General features: G+C 33.9%; 1 protein-coding gene across 1 annotated transcript in view; it reads left to right on the forward strand.

Moving 5' to 3' along the window:
* The window catches only part of LOC126744387 (protein PALS1), a 463,284-nt gene that overhangs the window by 61,711 nt on the left and 381,168 nt on the right, over window positions 1-20,405 (forward strand). The window contains exon 4 of the mRNA XM_050451770.1: window positions 7,080-7,137. Within this exon, the coding sequence (XP_050307727.1) occupies window positions 7,080-7,137 (58 nt within the window). The remainder of the gene's footprint in view (window positions 1-7,079; window positions 7,138-20,405) is intronic.

Here is a 20,405-nt window from a genome sequence, read left to right on the forward strand (position 1 = left end):
TTTCCATAGTACGCTGTGCCACTTTGATTTCTGTATAACCTTTTTTGTTAATATTAAAGTCTCAGCGCCATAAGTTAGGACCAATGGAACATATTGGTTCAAAACTTTTCTCTTTGGACAAATTGGTAAATCTGGCTTTAGTATGAGCCTTCCAGTTTTTAAAAGTTCCCAAATGCGGTCCAAGTTAATCATATTTGCTTAAACAATTCACAAGCTTCATTATTTTTGTTTATACGGATTTCGTGGCCATGTTACTTGTATGAGGTAGATTCTTCTACTTAGATGCCATCTATGTATACTCCTTTACCGACTACAAGGTTAGTCATTAGTTGTTTTTTTTTTCACAATAATTTTAAATCCGACCTTATGGGAAGCAGATTATATCAAATCAAGGCGATCTGATATTAGTACTGTGTCATAAAAATCTTAACTGTGTTAGATTTTTACCGTAATATAAAGGGAGTTTGATTGAACAATATCCCACATAGCAAGACCCTTATTATTCTTTGGAGAGACTCGCCCCATGTATAATCATAATGGACGTTCTTCTAGGTCAAGGACATTTGATTTGTATATTTCGTTTTATAGTTTTTAAGTATATCTTTTGTTACAATGGATTGCTTCTATTAATGGAATAAAGTGTGATGAGCCTCTCGCACATTGCGTTAAGACAATTATGAAACTAGTTAACATAGGGTTTTCTGTGACTCTTAACCATTTGCCCTTTAACCATTTTACTTTTGTTCGGAAAATATCTATCAATCGCATTTGAGAAATTCTTAATAAGAATTTAAAGAATTTGAAGTTAAAGTTGCTATCGATATCCTCATTTGATTCACTGGCAGTTTGTCATTACCCACCGTCCAGCTGCTGGAAACTAATGAAAGGAAACTTCTTCAGTTTTTAGCCCATAAATAGTCCTAGTATGTATATTGTGCTCTAGCCCTTCCGTCCTTCTTTTGTCCGTGACATCTTTAAATAAGGTTGCGATCACATTGGCAAGCGTTCTAAGCCATGGGTTTTAGAAGTTAGAATGCTGGGAGACAGCCTCTGATGTTTTGCATCCAGGTCAGCCGCTTTCTTCCCAATCCCCTTTTCCTTTCCAACTTTCCCTCCATTATTAGTTCGAGTAACTCGTCCTTTCCATACCTGGAAAGGTGGCCTAAGTATGTTATTTCCTTACTTTTATGATATTTAGTACTTCTCGCTCACCACCTATTCTCTAAATATAGCTGAGCGAATACTTTATGTACTACATTATTCGTAATTTGTTCCGTCCAAGGAATTCTCAGCGCTAGAATTCAAACGCATCCAGTCAATACAACAGTCTCAGACGCAGGTTCAGGTCCAAATATGAGCCAGAGAGGAGTCGCTTATTTCGCATAAATTCTTGGCGTGTTTGGTCAATTCTGTTCCTTATTTCGTTATCGAGGTTTGTGTCTCTTTCAACCCAGGAACTCAAATATTTAAAACGATTTACTTACTATTCCTAGGACTTCGCCGTCGATTTGCAATGAAATCAGGATATTCTAATTTTTACTAATTACCATTGTCTTCGTTTTCTTAATGTCGATCTTTATTCCATAGGGCGAACAGGCTCTTTGAATGCTACGTCTGTGTTGGCCATTAGTACCGTATCATCAGCATATCTTATTCTGTTGAAGATTTCCCCATTTACTTTGATTTCATCTGAAATATTCTCTAGTGCGGATTTAAAAAGCTACAGAAAACATTAAAAAGGACCGGTGACAGTATGCATCCCTGTCGGACGTTTTTAGAAAGTTAGTATTCTTTGTTCTAATTTTTGGTATTTGATGCCTACAAAGAGTCCTTATTAATTAAATATTCCTTCCATTAATTCCCACGTTGACAAGGTAGTTTAGGAAGCCTGTATGTGGAACTCTATCGAATGCCTTTCATCGAAGTCCACGAAGGCTCATATATAGGGTCTTTTGCTGGTCCATGCATTTCTGAGCTAGAATATATAGTTTAAACAGTGCTTTAAGAGTGTCCTTACCTCTCTTACCTCTCTAACTATTCTCTCGAGATCACTTGTTCGCATCTCTCCTGGATTTGATTGTGGACAATTTTGAGAAGGATCTTTTAGGTGTCGCTCATCAGATTAATCAAACTAAAGTCATTGCATTGATGAGGATTCAGCTTTTTAGGAGTAAGCATGAATGTAGACTCTAGCCATTCTTTTGGAATTTTGCCAGAGTTATATATTTGGCTTAGTAGCTTTAGGAAACGATCCAAGTTTTCTTCATCAATTAACTTAAAACTTCTGGATAAATATTGTCTGGTCTGAGCTTTTATTGTTCTTCAGTTGGTTAGTAATCTCGCTCATGTTCACATTTAATTATGGTAGGAGGATCTTGGTTATTATTGCTAGTAGATGGCACTTCTCGTAAGTAGGTCAATTAATCTCGGATGTAATTTGTCCATACGACTATTTCCTTGTAGATGTCTTTTGCGTGTTGAAAGTTATTATCAACAATATATACAATGTTTTCATTTCAAAACGATCCACCCTTAATAACTTTCTTAAAAAAAAAAAAAAACACGTTAAATTAGATATACAGGGGGACGTTTAATTATGCATTTACTGAAGTTCTGTCAATCACCTCCTCACCTCCAGCTAACCTCACTTTAATATGTCAAATGGGCACCCCCATCGTGTGATACATCATAGTAAGGAGCGTAAAATTCTCTATTCAACGGTATCAAAAAAAATGAAATCAGTAAATATGTAAGCAAATAGTTAGCGAAAATGTATAGAAATAATGAATATTTTATTTACGCCAAAGTTTGGTATGTCAAATGGCTACCCCATGGTGTGATACATTATTTTAAAGAGCCTTCATTATGCTATCAATGGTTGTAAAAAAAAATAAAGTTGATTGACCAAGAAGCAATTAAAGTGTAAATCGGTAGGGTAGAAAAATAAATTTAATTAGTTTAACAAATTTATTTTATTAAATGTTCAAAATGCGCGCCGTTATTAGCAAGACAATAGAAAAGCCTATTTTCAAACTCCTTACGAACATTGGCAAGGGTCTGCCCGCTAATTTCTCTGCATTCTTGAAATATTCTATTTTTTAAATTCTCAATACTCTCAGGTGGGGTTTTATAAACTTTGCTTTTTAAGTAGCCCCAAAGAAAAAAGTCTAGTGGGGTTAGGTCCAGAGACCGCGCAGACAATTCTAATACGTATTTATGGCTCACGTTTTTATGTTGATACCTTTCATTAAATGCTCTCGCGGTTCTGCGAGCACACCGATCTTGAGCTCCATAAAGGAAAATTATTTCTATTCTTTCGGCTAGCGTATACACCATTTTATTAACTCACTGTTTTAACTAAAATTGAAAAATTGCACGCGTCAAACTGACAGTTTTAACAATAATAAATCGCCTGCTTTTTAAACGCCTTAAAAATGTAAGGTATTGCAGTGTTTTTTTGTACCTATTAGGTAGGTTTCGCAAAAAATATAAGTGAAATAAATACACATACAAAGTTACAAGACTGCAAAGATTTTTGTAAAAAATTTGAAGATACTCTTTTTTCTCGCAAATAACGGTACACATTCTTTACTTAAAAAAATAAATAATTTGCTTGAACTAAATGTACTGTTTGTTACCACACATTTGAACTTCTAAATTGCTTGTATTTTTTTGATAATCTATTATAAAAAATGTAAGAATTTTAAAATGATGTAGGTACCGCACTAAAAGTATTCATTTAAAATACCAAAGTTTGGCGTAAATTAAATATTCATTATTTCTAGACATTTTCGCAAACTATTTCCTTACACATTTAACGATTTCATTTTTTTTGGTACCGTTGAATAGAGAATTTTACGCTGCTTACTATGATGTATCACACGATGGGGGTTCCCATTTGTGTTTTTTTTTTTAAGAATCTTATTAAGGGTGGATCGTTTTGAAATGAAAGCACTGTATAGTGCTTGTTTGCTCCAGATATTTCCTTTTTTTCTGAATTGAAATCATCAATTTTTTTGGCTGTAAGTCTTCCAGTTTTTTACACCTTTTCCTCAACCAGTTCTCTTTTGCTTTTCTAGCCATCCATTGTCTTTTTTTCTCAATCTCTGATTTTAGGTGTTTAGTTGTGAGCTCCATTAACATATTAGATATTTCAGTCTGGGTCGCGTAAGCGTTGTCTCTTTCAGTTTGCTACGATTTACTTGCTGAAGGTTGGCGTTAAGCTCGATTTGCAGGGAGTTTTTCCTTGCCGCTATTTTAATTGTTGCACGTCAAGTTGTTTTCCTCTCTTTGTGTACTTAAATCAATATTGGTGAAAATTAATTATCACAGGATAATGATTAGATCCCATGTCTGCGTAGGGGGAAGGCTTTTGCATTTTTGACTCAGCTGCAGAATCTCTGATTTACCATGATATAATCAATTTGGTTTTGTACTTCGTTTTCATTATTGCGTTGAGGAGATGTCCAGGTGTAGAGCCGTCGCGGGTGTTGCTTGAACTAAGTATTTAGTAATATAAAATTGTTTGATAGAACTCTATTAGCCTATCCCCTCTCTCATTTCTTTAGCCCAATCCAAAGCATCTTCAATCCCAACCTTCTCTAACGAGTTTCCCTTTCCGACCTTCGCATTTACGTCACCCATAACAAAGGTAACTTCTTCCTTTCTTGTATAATTTAGTAATTCCTTGAGGTCTTGTGATATGTTGCAAGGATGTGCATACCAAGACTATTTATCTCATAGCAGGCATTTGCCAGCTTGCCTTTCTCGAACAGTTTTCGGACATTCTATGTAGCTATTCTGTCAGTGTGGTTATAGTTTTGAACCCGAGTTTTCTTCGCAAACTCTGACCATTGAAGATCTGCCGGGGACTGAGGGCCATTCTTAGAGAATTTCTTGCCATTGTGATATGCGCGGGAGAGTAAATGGACCACCGCAGTAGGAAAATCATCCAATATTATGACAATCGAACGCTTCACTGTCCTCACTTGAACTAGTCCAAGATCATTCTTTTTGTGCTTGAACTCGGTACTGAAAATGCTGCTGCCCATCTCCAGGCTGGATTTTCATTTGCCTCGAGTATCTAATCACATTACACTTTAATATCTTGGAAGGCGCCTGATGGGAGACCCAGCAAACCCCACACGGCATATAGAGATTTTGGATATACAGTGCATCCCAAAAGTTATGTCTAAATTCATTTAAATTTTAGGGGTGTGTTCGAAAAAAAACGCTCGGGCCCGTCGATTTTTATTTCAACCATTTTTGTACGTGAAGTTTGTATATACAGGGTTGCTCAAAAATAAATTACGACCATCAACTTAATTTTTCCAAATAAAAACACCTTTTTTTATTTCATTTTTGAATTTCGCGTGCATCATGTCCTATACCGAAAGTCAACAGTTATCGAGAAAAAGACGACCAAACAATATTATTGAAGTTCACCTTACGAGTCACCGTATCTTTGAGAATTTTTATACAGAGCAAAACTCCATTCATTCGTGTTTTTTATTCTTGGCTGATGACCGTGTATTTTCATAGAAACTGTATGACAGTTGTACGCCAAACAGATATTGTCAAGTGTGAAGTGTACCAGTAAAGTTGCGGTTTTCACAATGGTAAAGTTAACGGAACGAGAAAAATAGAAATTCTGTGCATGGTTGGATTTGGTGATAGAACAGGTATTCAAAGAGAAGCTGCTCAATTATTCAACAAAAACCATCCTGATCGTCCTCCGATATGTCAAAAGGTGGTCAGTAGAATAGAGGCTAAATTTAGAGAATTCGGTCATGTTAGAGATCTGCCGAAATCTGGTCGTCCTGCTCGAGATGAAAATGAACAACATGACGTTTTGCTTTCTTTGGAAGAAAATCCATGTACTCCTTTGACGCAGATTGGGGCAAATTTACACATGGCGAAATCTATAGTTCACAGAATAGTTAAAAAGCAAAAGTATGACCCCTACAAAGTTATTCCTGTGCAAGAGTTATTTGATGACGATTTCGATAGGCGAAATAAGTTTTGTGACTGCTTACAAAACATGTGCAAACAAGTGTATCTCGATTTTCTCCAATTTGAATTAGTTCCAGCATTACTAGCTTTATTTCCAAATCCATTGGACCCAGACTATCCTGACGAAGAACTAATTTTCCAGCAAGATGGCGCTCCTCCGCACTATGCTGCCACTGTGTGTACATTTTTGGATTTACCTTTCGGTAAATAGAAAGGAGAGGACCCATCGAATGGCCTGTTAGATCGCCTGACCTAACACCAATGGACTTTTTTTTGTGGGGATACCTCAAGTCGATGGTATTTGTTAATAGGCCAAATAATCTAGACGACTTGAAAGAGAGAATTTCCAGAAAAGTGCGCGCCATAACTCCGAATTAAAAATGTGCAACGAGACTTTATTGATCGCCTTGGATAATGTCAAGCCGTGAATGGCAACCATTTTGAACATTTAACTTAATTTTTGTTCTTTTTTTATTTGTTACATTAATCGTCTTTTTTTCGATAACTGTTGACTTTAGGTATAGGACATGATGCATGAAACATACGTAGAATTCCACGTGAAATTCAAAGATGAAATAAAGAAAAGGTGCTTTCATTTGAAAAAATGAAATTGATGGTTGTAATTTATTTTTGAGCAACCCTGTATATACAAACTTCCGTACAAAAATGCGCAATTTAAAATAAAAATCGACGCGTCCGAGCGTTGTTTTTCGAACACACCCCTGAATTTTAAATGAATTTAGACATACCTTTTGGGATGCACTATATGTCTAAATGTAAGTGGCTAAGCAAACGCACATACAAATACAAATGCTTATAAATAATTACACCACTGTTCTCGGCTAGCGGACAAGCAGCGACAGAAATCTCATGTCCGCAGTCCTTGAGACCATTGGAAATTCAACATTAAGAAAACTGTAAACGCTGGTTGCTCTAAGTTGCTCTAAGTTCTCTTAAGGTATAAAGTTGATACGTTACATTTTGGATTTTTTATAGTTTTCAATATTTTTCTTATATTATAGAAACATCTCTATAAAATTTACAGTTGATTTTTTTTAAATTTACAGTGCATTAGGTCAAGGACAATATGCCTTCGTGTCAAGAGAAAAAGTGGTGCGCGTTTGGGTAAGTCAAGAAAATTAAAAATATTTTATAATTTTGTTACGAAAACGACTCGTATATGATTTACATTTAGATAAGTACCTATTTATTATTTATTATAAAATATATGTTTTATTATAAAAGTTTTAGAAGGAGCTTCTGCCCTTTGGCTTTAATTATTGGTATATGAAAACAACTTACCATATACAGGGTGTCCATTTAATATCGCGGTGCTCCATTGCGGCTTAACCATGAAACGGAACAAACATTAAAAAGGGGGAATATTAATTATGTTAAAGGGGCTACTTTTTAAAATTAGTTTTGTTTATACAGGGTGTCCCAAAAAATCGTGGTACATCATTTGATTTTTTTTTAACGGAACAACCTATTTTTTTTCCGAAATAAGAGTCTTATTTGACTTTCTCTTTAACTCTAAATTGTTTTGCTCTAAAATGCGACGTTGCTTTGTTATTAACAATTTAAAGAAATTTTCACGAAAATCAGTGTTTTACTTAAATTTTAATATTTACCACCGACGTTTTTATCTTTCTAAAAAATCTATGTAGAGTCCTTGACTAAGTTCATTTTATCATTCGAAATTCCAAAATTAATTTTTTTTATACAGGGTGATCAAAATCGTTACTCAAATATGATATTTTTAATTAAATTTTGCGCTATTTTTTTCAATGGAATACCCTATATCTTGTAATGCGTTTGAATAAAGCATTCTTTTATCTTCAATTTGATACTAACAAGTATACCTTTATCTCTAAGAGTTTTCCCAAAATTTGTTCTTAAAGGAAAACTTCTTAGAGTGGCAAGGACTTTGTCCCTCTGTTCAATTCTATTTCGAACCCTTTTTAGTAAGAAAAAAAGTCAATAGTTATAATAACCATAATAAAATAATAGTAGGAAAGACAAGTAATATTAATCCCTGATGCTTATTTCATTTAAAAATAAGAAATTTTTTGTTACAGGTAAAAAGTTGACCATGATTCATTTATTCTTTGTTGTGTGACGTATGCCAATTAGATTGTTTACTTATCATTCATGTTTAGTAAATTAACCATCATGCTTAAGTAAATTTGTTTCAAAATGAATTACCCTCAGTGAGAATTAGTAAATGTTATTTACATTATCGGTAAATGTCTGGGAACTATTTTTGGGCTTCAAGAGGTTATTAGGAAAAAAATAACCGACATTCTAACCTAATGATAGAGTGTTGAAAAAATTTAAAAAACGATTCGAGCGTACTGGAAGCATAGCGTAGAAAGAGCAAACTAGAACGAAAACAGTTTTAAATGAAGAAAACCAATTGGCGAATAGCATATCGGTTGTAGAAACACCGCAAATTAGTGTAAGAAAAATAAGTAACAACTTAGAAATATCGAAATCGTCCGTAAAAATGATAAAAAAAAACAAATATCATCTCTACCATACTTAAAGACATCAAGAACTTACGAAAAATAATTTTGAAAAAAAGAATAGCCTTTTTTCAAAGGGCACACAATCAAGCAGCAGAAAACGAGAATTTTTTTAAACTTGTGCTATTTACTGATGAATGTAGGTTTCACATAAATGATTTTGTGAACCGACATAACTTTCATTTTTGCGATACAGAAAATCCCCATCGAGTTTTTATCAATAATTTTCAACACAGATAGAGCATCAATGTTTGAGGTGGAATAGTACGTGATTTTGTTATTGGTCCATACTTTTTTTTAAAGATCATGTAACAGAAGAAGTTTTTATAATTTTTTTAAGAGAGGATTTTCCATGATTTCCGACTTTGTAAGGCATCAGATGTGGCTAAAGTTAAACGGTACACCAGCTCACTTCAGTGCATATGTCAGGGAACATATCACATACCAATTTGGTAATATATGGATTGGATTCTAGGTTATTTATTAAAATTAACTTTTGTATACAAATTTATTAAGCTTTATACCGGATAGGTCCCACTGGGTCGCCGGAATTAATGCCTCTAGACTTCTTCTTGTGGGGAGATGTTAAATCCGAAGTTTATTGTATTGCACCCACAACTAGGGAACATATGGTGGAGTACATACAAGAGTCTTTTAGACGTATTACGTCTGCTACGCTTCGTGCAGTTAGAAGATCTTTCGCACGCAGGGCTGATTTGTGTTTGGAGCAAAACGGTGACATTTTAAGCAATTTTCGTGGTAGAACTTTCTTTATAAAGTTTTTAATTAGTGTTGTTAATGTTTTTGGTGAAGTCTTGATGTAACTGAACTTGACGGGACTGATATTGATTTTTCTTGTAGCATTTTCCTACCGGCCTTTTTTGTATTTGTAAATCCTTATTTGTCTTACTCTAATTTTTGGATTTTTTACAACCGACTTGGTAAATGCTAATTTGATTTCTTCATTTAAAACTATTTCTGTTCTAGTTTGTTTTTTGTACTCTATGCTTCCAGTATGCTCTAATCATTCTCGAGTAAAAATAAACGTTGTAATTAAAAAAATGTCATTCTTCCTATAAAAACAAATTTTGAGAAAACGGTTAGAGATAAAGGCAAACTTGTTTTGGAAGGTGGTAGACAATGGTAAAGTGAAAATATCTTGTCGGACTTGCATTGTCTTATTTATTTAATGTAACACGACGTTTCGGTTAGTATCTCCACGCGTGCTCTGCTATTCCGGATTTGGAAACCTCTCCTCTTTGGGTCCAGCTGCGATGTTCCTTCGCTCTGATTTCTAGGGGGCGCTTCGTTTCACCTATGTATGAGTCACCGCACTCACATGGGATCCGGTAGACGCAATTTTTGGTATCCAACATGCCATCTGGTTTGGTCTTTGATACCACGCTTCTGATAGTGGTGCTAGATCTAGAGGCAGTTCTAATATTGTACTTGCTGGCAATGCGTCGGATTTGTTCCGATGTACCCCTAATGTAAGGTATGGGTAGAAGTCTGGTTGTCGTGGTGGCCTCGTCTCTGATTTGATTTGGACGCGTCCTTTGGATGGTCCTACTTATTAGCTTCTTTGGATATCCATTCTGTTGTAGGTCTTTGTAGATGGTATCCACTTCAGTCTTGAGATCCTCGTCGTTTCTACAGATGGTTCGAGCTCTATTGTAGAGGGATCTTATGATGCCTACTTTGGTGGTTGCAGGATGGTTGGACTCATAGTGAAGATACTGGCCCGTGTGTGTTGGCTTTCTATAAACTGAAGTTCGTAGATTTCCACCGACCTTTTTAACGAGGACATCTAGGAAAGGTAGAGCTGAGTCCTTCTCTGTCTCCATCGTGAACTTGATTGTTGGTCTGAAGCTGTTGAGGTGAAGCAGAAACTCTTGAAGTGCTTTTTCCTCTTTGTCCCAGATGATGAAGGTGTCGTCCACATATCGAAGCCAGAGCTTGGGTTTGCAATGGGAGGCATCTATTGCATGTTCCTCGAACCATTCCACAAATATGTTTGCTACTACTAGGGAAAGAGATGAACCCATTGGAAGTCCTTCGTCTTGGGCGTAGAATCTATCCTTGACCTGAAAGTAAGAATTACGAAGACAGATCTCCAAAAGTTCCATCACCCCGTCCAGAGGCAGTGTGGTCCGAGTTGAGAAAGCTGCATCCTTGCTTAGTTTGTCTCGGATGATGTTAAGAGACTCTCCTATGGGTACATTGGTGTAGAGACTTTCGACATCAAAAAAAACCTACGAAAACAAGGTTGAGGAAGTTTTGAACACTGGCGGAAGAGGAAGTTTATAGAGGCAGCTTTCATTTCACATAATCAGGGGATCTTCAGCCAGCCAAGCGTCGATATACCCAACATCTGGAAGCCTCTACTCTCAGGACAGTGTAGGATCTAGAGAGAGGCGTGTCCTTCCCCCCAACTCTTCTCACGGATGACTTTCCTTTCCACATCGCTGCACACATCTAGTATATAAGCCTATAGAATAGTAGTTTGCTGTCAGTTTACACTTGATAACGGTTGGAGATACTTACCAACCGAAACGCCGTGTTACATTAAATAAATAAGACAATGCAAGTCCGACAAGATGTTTTTTTCAAATGCAAACTTGTTGGTATCAAATTGAAGATAAAAGAATGCTCTATTAAAACGAGTTACTAGACGTAGAGTGTTTCATTAAAAAAAAATAGCGCAAACTTGAATTGAAAATATCATTATTTGAGTAACGATTTTGATAACTGCATAAAAAATATAATTTTTGTAATTTCGAAAGATAACATGAACTTAGCCAAGGACTCTACATAGATTAAAAAAAAAAAAAAACGTCGGTGGTAAATATTAAAATTTAAGTGAAACGCTGATTTTCGTGAAAATTTCTTTAAATTGTTAATAACAAGGCAACGTCGCATTTTTGGGCAAAACACTTTTAGAGTTAAAGAGAGAGTCAAATGAGACTTCTATTTCGGAAAAAAAATATCAAATTATGTACCACGCTTTTGTGGGACACCCTGTATCAATTAAACTAATTTAAAAAAATAGCCCCTCTAACTTAATTAACATTTCCTCTATTAAAGTTGTTTTCCGTTTCAAGATTTAGCCGCAATCCAGCACCGCGATATTAAATGGACACCCGGTATAATGTTGTACCATCAAATTGAGGTGGTTTAAGGCGCATGAGCCCAACAGATTCCGTATCGTTGGGCTCACAGATTCGTATAACACAAGCTTCGTTTTTATTGTTCGCCGCTGAAGGTGGAGGGTAGAGTGGTTCGACAGTAACGTCTAATGTTGCAATTTTGTTTTAAACTTGCTGGACAGTAACGTCTAATGTTGCAATTTTGTTTTAAACTTGCTGGATTGCCTTTACCTGCAAGAATCCGCTTTTTCAGTGATGAAGATTTTTCCAGAATTTCTTTCTTGTTCTCCAAAATCTTTTCTTCCAAGCTGTCATAATTCTCTCTTAGCTTTTCCCCAAGTTAAAATATTTTCTAGCTAATTTAGCCTCCAGGTTGGCGGAATTTTCATGCAAATCATTTTTTAAACTTTACAAAAATTGACTGATATTTCACCAGGAAAATCAAAGTTGTCCGGGTCACTTTTTTCAAGTAATGCGTTACGAACCTGCTTCTGCAAGGCCGCTATTATTTATTTTCCCCAATGTCCAGTTGACTGACATCCAATTCACAACCCACACCTGACACCAATGTAGTAGCGTTTTTTCTGTTATGTATGAATTAAAACAATCGAAAATAGTCAACTAATTTATTTACACACTTTATTACGAAAATACGATTACTTACGAGTACTAGAGATATTTATTTATACTGTATTTATTTACAACTATTTAAATTTCGCGCCAATATTTTGAACTTTATTTCTCTGAACTGACAACCACTATTCCCGCTAACCTTTGAGACCTCGCCTCGTGCGATCTAGATAAGTTAAAATGAAAAACTCTTTTTATCTCGTCTAAGGGTGTACCACTTGTGTCATTCTGGAATGACGGAGAACCGTTACAATATCGTTACAATACAATCATATGGCTTCTACGTAGTGTCCGAAAGCGCTTGCCAACGTAACGTAAATATGTATCTGTTCATCAAAGGGATGCGGGATTTTTAATTCCCAAAACACGCCTAATCAGTACTTTTATCCGTGGTCCTCCTGCTTAAAATTTCAAAATATTAGGGTTAGAAGCCGACTTAGCACCAAATGTTTATGAAATAGTCGAAATTAAGTAAGAATATTACCAAAAAGGCCAAGTTTGACTTTGGGGAGTCCATTTCCGAACCCATAGTAATAGGAAGTATTTGTTTTGTTATTATGGAAGGAATATATATACTCCTTAAAGGTTTACGCTTACTTTTGAAACACCATATATCAATTAATGAAAAATATCCATCGTTATAAATATAAAATATTAATTAATAAATATAAAATTTAAGAAACGCAACCCTGTATCCATATGCCATGACACTACCCGCCAGGTTATCCAATTAGTTTTGGGTAATAATTTTATTGATTAGCTTCCTATTCCTTTTGAGTAGCATACATTACGATATAGTTCATTCGCTTTTATTATGCGAATCAGTAGGCTCAACTTTGTAATAAGTGAACATGCGCCTTAAAGTTTTTTTTAAATGCTGGAGGAAAAAGAGCTTTTAAAGGATGAAAAATGCTTGGATTAAACAAACATTGTCGTAAAATTTGTCAGACTTCATATCACCTTGGACATGAAAATGTATCTCATCTCTACATTTTTACATTGATAATTATTGTTACAAAAGATGAGACAGACAAAAATAACATTTTTATATACTTCCGCTCATGGGATGAAAGTAACAAACTATCAACCAATTATTATTCCTCCATTTTCATACCTTTTAAGGGCTATTTATCAATAGACAGCTGAATGCTATTTCAATTTCCCCTAGCGAATCGGACCGTTTTAGGAGTGTGATAAGCCGGTGTTTTTGATATCTTTTTCTTTAAGATATATTTTTATGAAAAACTATTTTGTTTAAAGAATCTATAATACTAATAATATTTTTAAGCAGCATGATATTTTTACATAAGGTCTATCCAAATCACCTTTTTTGTTTTATGATAGAACCTAATAAAGTTATTAGAGCAAAATCAGGTTCAGATTTACACAGACTTCTCGGAGGCTTTGAAGTATTGTTGCAAGAAAATGTTTAAATTTTGGTTTCCAGATAATATTTGATTTTTTTACAATTTACTGGTAAAATACAGTTTATTCAATGCAATTGCTATCAATCAAAAGAATACTTTGCACTCAGTGGTGCTTTGTGGAGCTATATCCATTAATGATCTAATATTATCACTAAATGCATACTTTTTGCAAGTGATATGAAGATCTTCAGAATAATTAAATCTGATGATGACTGCATGCTTCTGCAGAATAATTTACTAACTATTTTAAACTGCTGTGCGGAAAATAAATTTGATCCCAATATTTTAAAATATAAAAAAAATACTATCTGAAATTTATGTTAGGAATGATCCTATGACTCTTAAATGCCTTTCTTCTTTCTAACTGCACCTCCCTTACCGATCTTGGTGTAATTGCTGACAAAAAACTTTTAATAAACACCTAAATTATGTTATAAAATCTACTGAATCGTAAACCATTGAATTTGTATTCATTGTTGTGGTGTCTATACTCACAAGACTACAGCATAAAACATACTGCTCTGAACAAGCAGTATGCCAGTTAGATAGGTTTACATAAGTTAGTAAATAAACCGGTGAACTTTGTAGAGTCGCTCTGTTAAATAAAGTTCTGTGTTCTCCCTTTTATCACTCGTAGATACTATTAATTTTATCTTGAAGAATGCAATCAACACCTTCTAAAGTACAAGGCCTCACTGCTTACGCGTGACGTCATCCAATCTAGGCCAAAATATCTTAGAAGTATATGATAATTTTCACGAAAAAAATGGTATGCGACATGAATTTTTACAACATTTTTAAGGGTTTCCGGTTTAAACAGGGCTGCCAGAACATGAACTGAACCCTTAGTCGCGCCCCATTCGATTTTTTTTTAGGAAAAACGAAATTTCAAACTTAAAACCCAAGAGGTTTATTATAAAAGCTTACAACACCTCTGAAATAATTAGGTAGATTGGCTCTTACTGCATTATCTTTTAGACACATACATATACAGGGTGTTTTTTCTATTTGATTGAGTATTGAAGTTGAGTAATAAAATATGATTCTAAAACATAAAAAAAATACAAAATTTTTTAAGAGGTACTGGTTAGCCATTTCACATATCAAAATCCAAATAAATTGCTGTGTAAAATTGTGTGTATTATAAAAATAAACAATTTAAGTAAATAATGGGCAAATATTGTTAACCAAGTAAAAATAATTTAGGTATTGACGAAGGGTAATTTTTTGGGCTTTAAAAAGTTAATTTAAATTTTTCACCATAACATTGTATTGGTTGATATGTCTATTACTTCGGCTATTACTGTATAGTGCAGTATCGCCCAAAAAGCAACAACTTAAAGCAACCCAAAGTCACCCTGTATAGGTACTCGACTTATATCAGTCACCATCGGGAATGTCACCTTCAGGAATATTATTAGGGATAGGTCATTGTTATTGTTATTGGGATTAATCTTGATATTAGATATTGTGCTACATAATTGGCTTAAATACAAATTTTACTTATTTATTAAGAGTCTCTAGTTTCCTTTTCTTTTTTTACCTAGCCGATTATTATTATTTTTGGCACAATTATTGTTCAAAAATGTATTTGATATGCTGCTAAGAAAAATTTTAGAAACATTGGATTTAATGTGTATTTCGCAGTTCTCAAAGGGAGTTAAAAGCTGGTTTTTAGTCAAATACCTTAAAAATAACTCACAAAGAAACGACTTTTTGTTGTAAATGTCCAAAAAAGTGTCAAAGTATTTTTTTTTTAAATTATGTAAACTTTAGAAACAATGTCTACTACTTGCTCACAAGGATATAAAAGAGCACCACGACTTAATGAATTTATTAAATTGTAAGAATCTTCTACAACAAAAGGTTCATTAAGTGTTAAATTCATTTTTCAAATTTCACAGTTTATTTTTTTTTAAACAATATAGCAACAATATCCACTTAAATAGGTTATTACTGGGAAATCAGTTTTTATAGCCTCATTATCGGGTGTATTAATTATAATCTTTGATAATCGATTATCAACTTCCTCAGAGTTGAATGAGGTACCTGCCAATGAATGTTCGCATTCAGGGAGGTCAAAGAACTGATTTATATGAATATCTCCATAATTTCGAGACCTTAATGACAATATAGACTGAATTCTTAGTCTCTTCTCCGATTCATATAGTTGGCGAACTGAGATGTTATAATGACCGCCAGCTAATTGTCTATATTTTCCAAAGCGCCCTTCCAGGGGGTCAGTTTGGGATTTGCCAAGTAAGACATAATTCATATCAAGTTCTGTCAAACTTTTAATTTAGCTATTTCAAGAAGTCCATGTATGGTATGACTTAGTGCAGTATGTGTTTGACGAGTCAGGGTATGCGAGTCCCAAGTGTCTAACCAACCTTGCATTTTTGTAAAAAAATATATTTAGGATCATCATTTAATGGGTTTAGTATTTTTTTGGTGAAAGGTTCTTGGTATATGTCCAATAAAAATTTTCCTTTTAGAGGAGTTTTTACATTGACAATTTTCCACCATGTCCAAATAATACTAATAAAGTGTGCTGTGTCGTGTGAAAAAGGTTCATGATGAACAAAATTTTGAGAGCTAACTTAACATTTTGCCTTTCAATAGATGATGGAAACAAAGCTTTTAAACTAAGTGAGTAACCATGTTTTATTAATTTGTCAGTTTCTAATTCATGTAGTCTCTTTACTACAGAAAATGAGGCACATTTTGCTTGACCTGTTTCAAAATCGGGATAAGAAAATTTTTGGTCGGGTTTTGAGTTAAGCCAGTTGTTAAAAATACATTTAAGTAAATGGACAGTATCAAAAAGATAAAATAAAGGTCTTACTGGATCAATGGAATGTGGGTAAACAATATTAAGATTGTTTGGGGGTGAAAAATTACTCATTGCCTTGTTATTTAATGCATTTATTGTCACTAACTGTGCAAAATACAAAATTCCCTATTTCCTCTAAATTTTCAATAATGGTCTTAACAAAATTATATAACATATCAGAGTTTAGTGTCGAGACTGGTGATATATCTATGACTTCTTTAAATGCTGAGCAAGGACTGGTTAACATAAAGGCAACTGCAGAGGATGCTAAGTTCTTATTATTTACTGCTGTTCCTACAGTATTTCCAGCTTTGTAATCTAAATAGAGGTCAATGTGAATTTTGTACTTTGGTACTTTAGAAGGTGTTGGGTCGAAGCAGGTCCCGAAAACCAGTCGGACAGTACAGTAGAGAATCATACGATCGTAATGGGATATCTAATACTACGCAGAGCGACTATTCAATGCTTTTCTTATGGCGGCCTAGAAGGTATGACGTCACGACTATTTTATGTGTGAAAAGGTGTTGATGCAATACAAATCTTTATAAAAAGGTTTGTCTTTATCCATCGTGTAATTGGCTTAAAGAAATAATTGAAAATATCAAATATCAAAAGAAAACATAAATCAAAATAAAATCTTATTTCTTCTTTCAATTTAAATTCCGTATCGTGCAGTAGTGTGGTAACTGAATTGCCATAATTTTTTGCGACGATATTATTGTGAAATTTTTAGAAGGTATGTCATTTTTTGTCACGCCGTTATTAGTAATTAAAATTAAATTATTTTTGTCTTATTCTGGGATATTTTTTTTGGATGATAAATAGCAAAAAATCAAATTTCTACATAAACAAACAAGTAGTAAAAATAAGGTATGTAGCCAATTATAAGAAAAATAGTAAAAATTTAAAACTTAGTGTCTTACGTGTATACATACACAACAGATCCAAAATACATACAGAAAATAAAAAAACATAAATTACCCACAAACAACAATTTTATCCTGATTAAAAAAACAATATACTATTGGCAAAATAAAACCCAGGCAACTTCAATATAAATATAAAAGCAAGAAAATACAAGCCAAAGGGTAAGAAAAAGAAAACAAATACATTTGAATAGTGAAGTCATCAAAAAGTTCTTCAATACTATAGTAACATTTTGAAAAGAGCACGCCTTTTACTCCATGCCTGAATAGGGATCTATCAAACATTTTTTTTTATCTCTGTGGGTAAATGACTAAATAGTCCTATGGTTGGAATCTTTCGTGTGACACTAGAATTACAAAAAAGTTTTATCACTTACCAAAACTACTTACAAGTAGCTTTATATACTAAAGATGTAACTACTAGGGCGAAAAATCCAATGAAGCATGGCTGAACAAAAATTATACAGAAACTAAACTATACACTAGAAGGGTTTGGACATTTGTCCCTCTTAGGAATGTTTGTCTAATTTTTGAATATTTCTAAACTTTCGTATGCATCTAATTTTCTATTGTTATTAACTGTTTTAAATAATCTCTACAAAGTGTAATATATAATAACTCCATATTTCACATGAGCTACAAGTTCTTTAAATCTGACATTAAATGATCTTCTCGTTTGCCCTATGTACTTATCACAATCGTTATATTAATCTTATATCGTGGATATGTCATTGCTGTTTATTTTATCTTTTGAGTTTCCCAAAAGATTTCTTAACTTGACTGAATTTTGATGTGATGTGAACTTTAAATTTATGTGTTAATATGCTTTTCAATAATCCTATCATCATTGACTCTGGTTGATTTTTTGCATTAACTCAAAACGGTTAATGAAGAGCTGTACTAGAAAGGGAGAGAGGTAATTATTAGATTACACCTTCATGTTGTTCATAGTACGAGTTGTATCTTCTATGTATTTCTTGATATTATCGAAACCATTACATTCCAAAAGTTCAACCAGTTATTCCCAAGTTTCTAGTATAGGAATGCAACAAAGAAAGATGTTGCTACATGTTGATACATTGGAAACGAAGAAGATATATATAAGCCACCAAAATAAGAATTTTATCTTTACTTAGAATTAAATTATTGTCTTTTAAAATAAACTATTGACTGTTTCTGACTGAAAAACATTTATAAGGTAATTTTAATTCTCAAATTGCTTGACCAAAACTTTGAACTGTTGTTAACGATCCTATAATGGACAATTAATGTCATTTTTTTGCCAGGTTTATGGATTTTTGGTAAACAATATAATTTTTCGAATTGTTGGGTTCGAAAGTTGTAACTTAAATTTATCTGTAGAGGAAACAAAGTCTTTGCAATTATTTAATACTGTCCTAACCTACGAGATAATTTTTGATTAAAAGTTCTTGGAAATCTTTTTATATGGGCAATTTCCAATGAGATCATTCCAACTCCTTTGAAATATTCTGCTTTGCCTAAAATAACAACCTTGTTAGAATTTGGTGTGTTTTTCGATTTGGTAAGATTTCTTGAAATTTGGTTGCGTAATCTCCCGGTTGTTTTTGCGAGTTTGAAACTGGTGCAAAGAATTAAGAATTTTAAGAATAATAAGTTCTTTCTCATTTAAAGAATGATTTAATTTTTGTTTAGTGAAGTTGAGTTTGAGAATTTTCTAGTTTGAAACGATTAAATAGTTGACTACCATTGAAGACAATAGAGTTACAAACTTGGAAAGATCCAAGGTAATATAGGACAGGTTATAGGTTTGTCTTGTATTATGAGTATTCATAACTTGTATAGTTTGTCTCATATTTAAGTTTCAAACGAAGGTTGCTCTATATTTTTTGTGGATCGATAGTACAATTTCCGACATAAATAATGAAGGCAGAGTTAAGATACTGTTGACAAAAGGATAGGCCGACATGAACATTTGGATTTAGCCTTACTCATATATACAGGGTGATTTTTAAGTTGACACTTTTTTTTAACTGTGTATACAACTCGGTAAAATATACATTTTTTTCAAATAACTTTTTTCGATACACTCAAAAACAAGGGACATACAGAATAAAAAAAGTGAATATGGGTTTGTTTTTCATCGTCTGTTTATGTTTAGTTTTTGCTCAAATTTTTGTATTTTCGATCACGCATTGTACCGGTCAGTTAGTCTTAGACACTTTTGATTTATTGTTGTTAATTTTAAATTTGCATATCCTAAAAATGGCATATCGATATGAAAACAATGAACTTGTGGATATGTTGCTTATTTATGGAGAGTGTCTTCAAAGTGCTGCCGCTGCTTCGATATTATACGCAGACCGCTTTCCTTTGCGGAATCATCCTACACCCAGAAGTTTCATAATACTTATTCAACGGGCTAGGGATACTGGCGATTTACGGGAACATCGTGGAGGGCATGCAGGAAGAGGAAGGAGACCTGAAAATGTTCATAGGGAAGAACAAATTTTAAATCTCATCGAAGAAGATCCAACAACAAGTTGTTGCAGAGCAGGTCGGATTAAGTCAAACAAAAGTATGGACAACATTGCGCGAGAATCAATTTAATCCCTTTCACGTTCAACGTGTCTAGGGCTACTGCCTGAAGACTTCCCCCGCAGAGTTCAGTTTTGTGAATGGTTCCTACAACAACATGAAAATGATCAACATTTTTCATCGAAGGCGTTTTACATCGAGGCAACATTCACCCGAAACGGAATTTACAATTTTCGAAATACGCATGTTTAGTCTGTTGATAATCCCCATGCAATTCGCAGAACCAATTTTCAACACCGCTTTTCTGATAATGTGTGGGCAGGAATTGTGAATGGGATACTTGTTGGACCCTTTATCTTACCAGACCGTTTGACGGGCGATGTTTATTT

Source organism: Anthonomus grandis, chromosome 14, assembly GCF_022605725.1.
Source record: "Anthonomus grandis grandis chromosome 14, icAntGran1.3, whole genome shotgun sequence".
Lineage (NCBI taxonomy): Eukaryota > Metazoa > Arthropoda > Insecta > Coleoptera > Curculionidae > Anthonomus > Anthonomus grandis.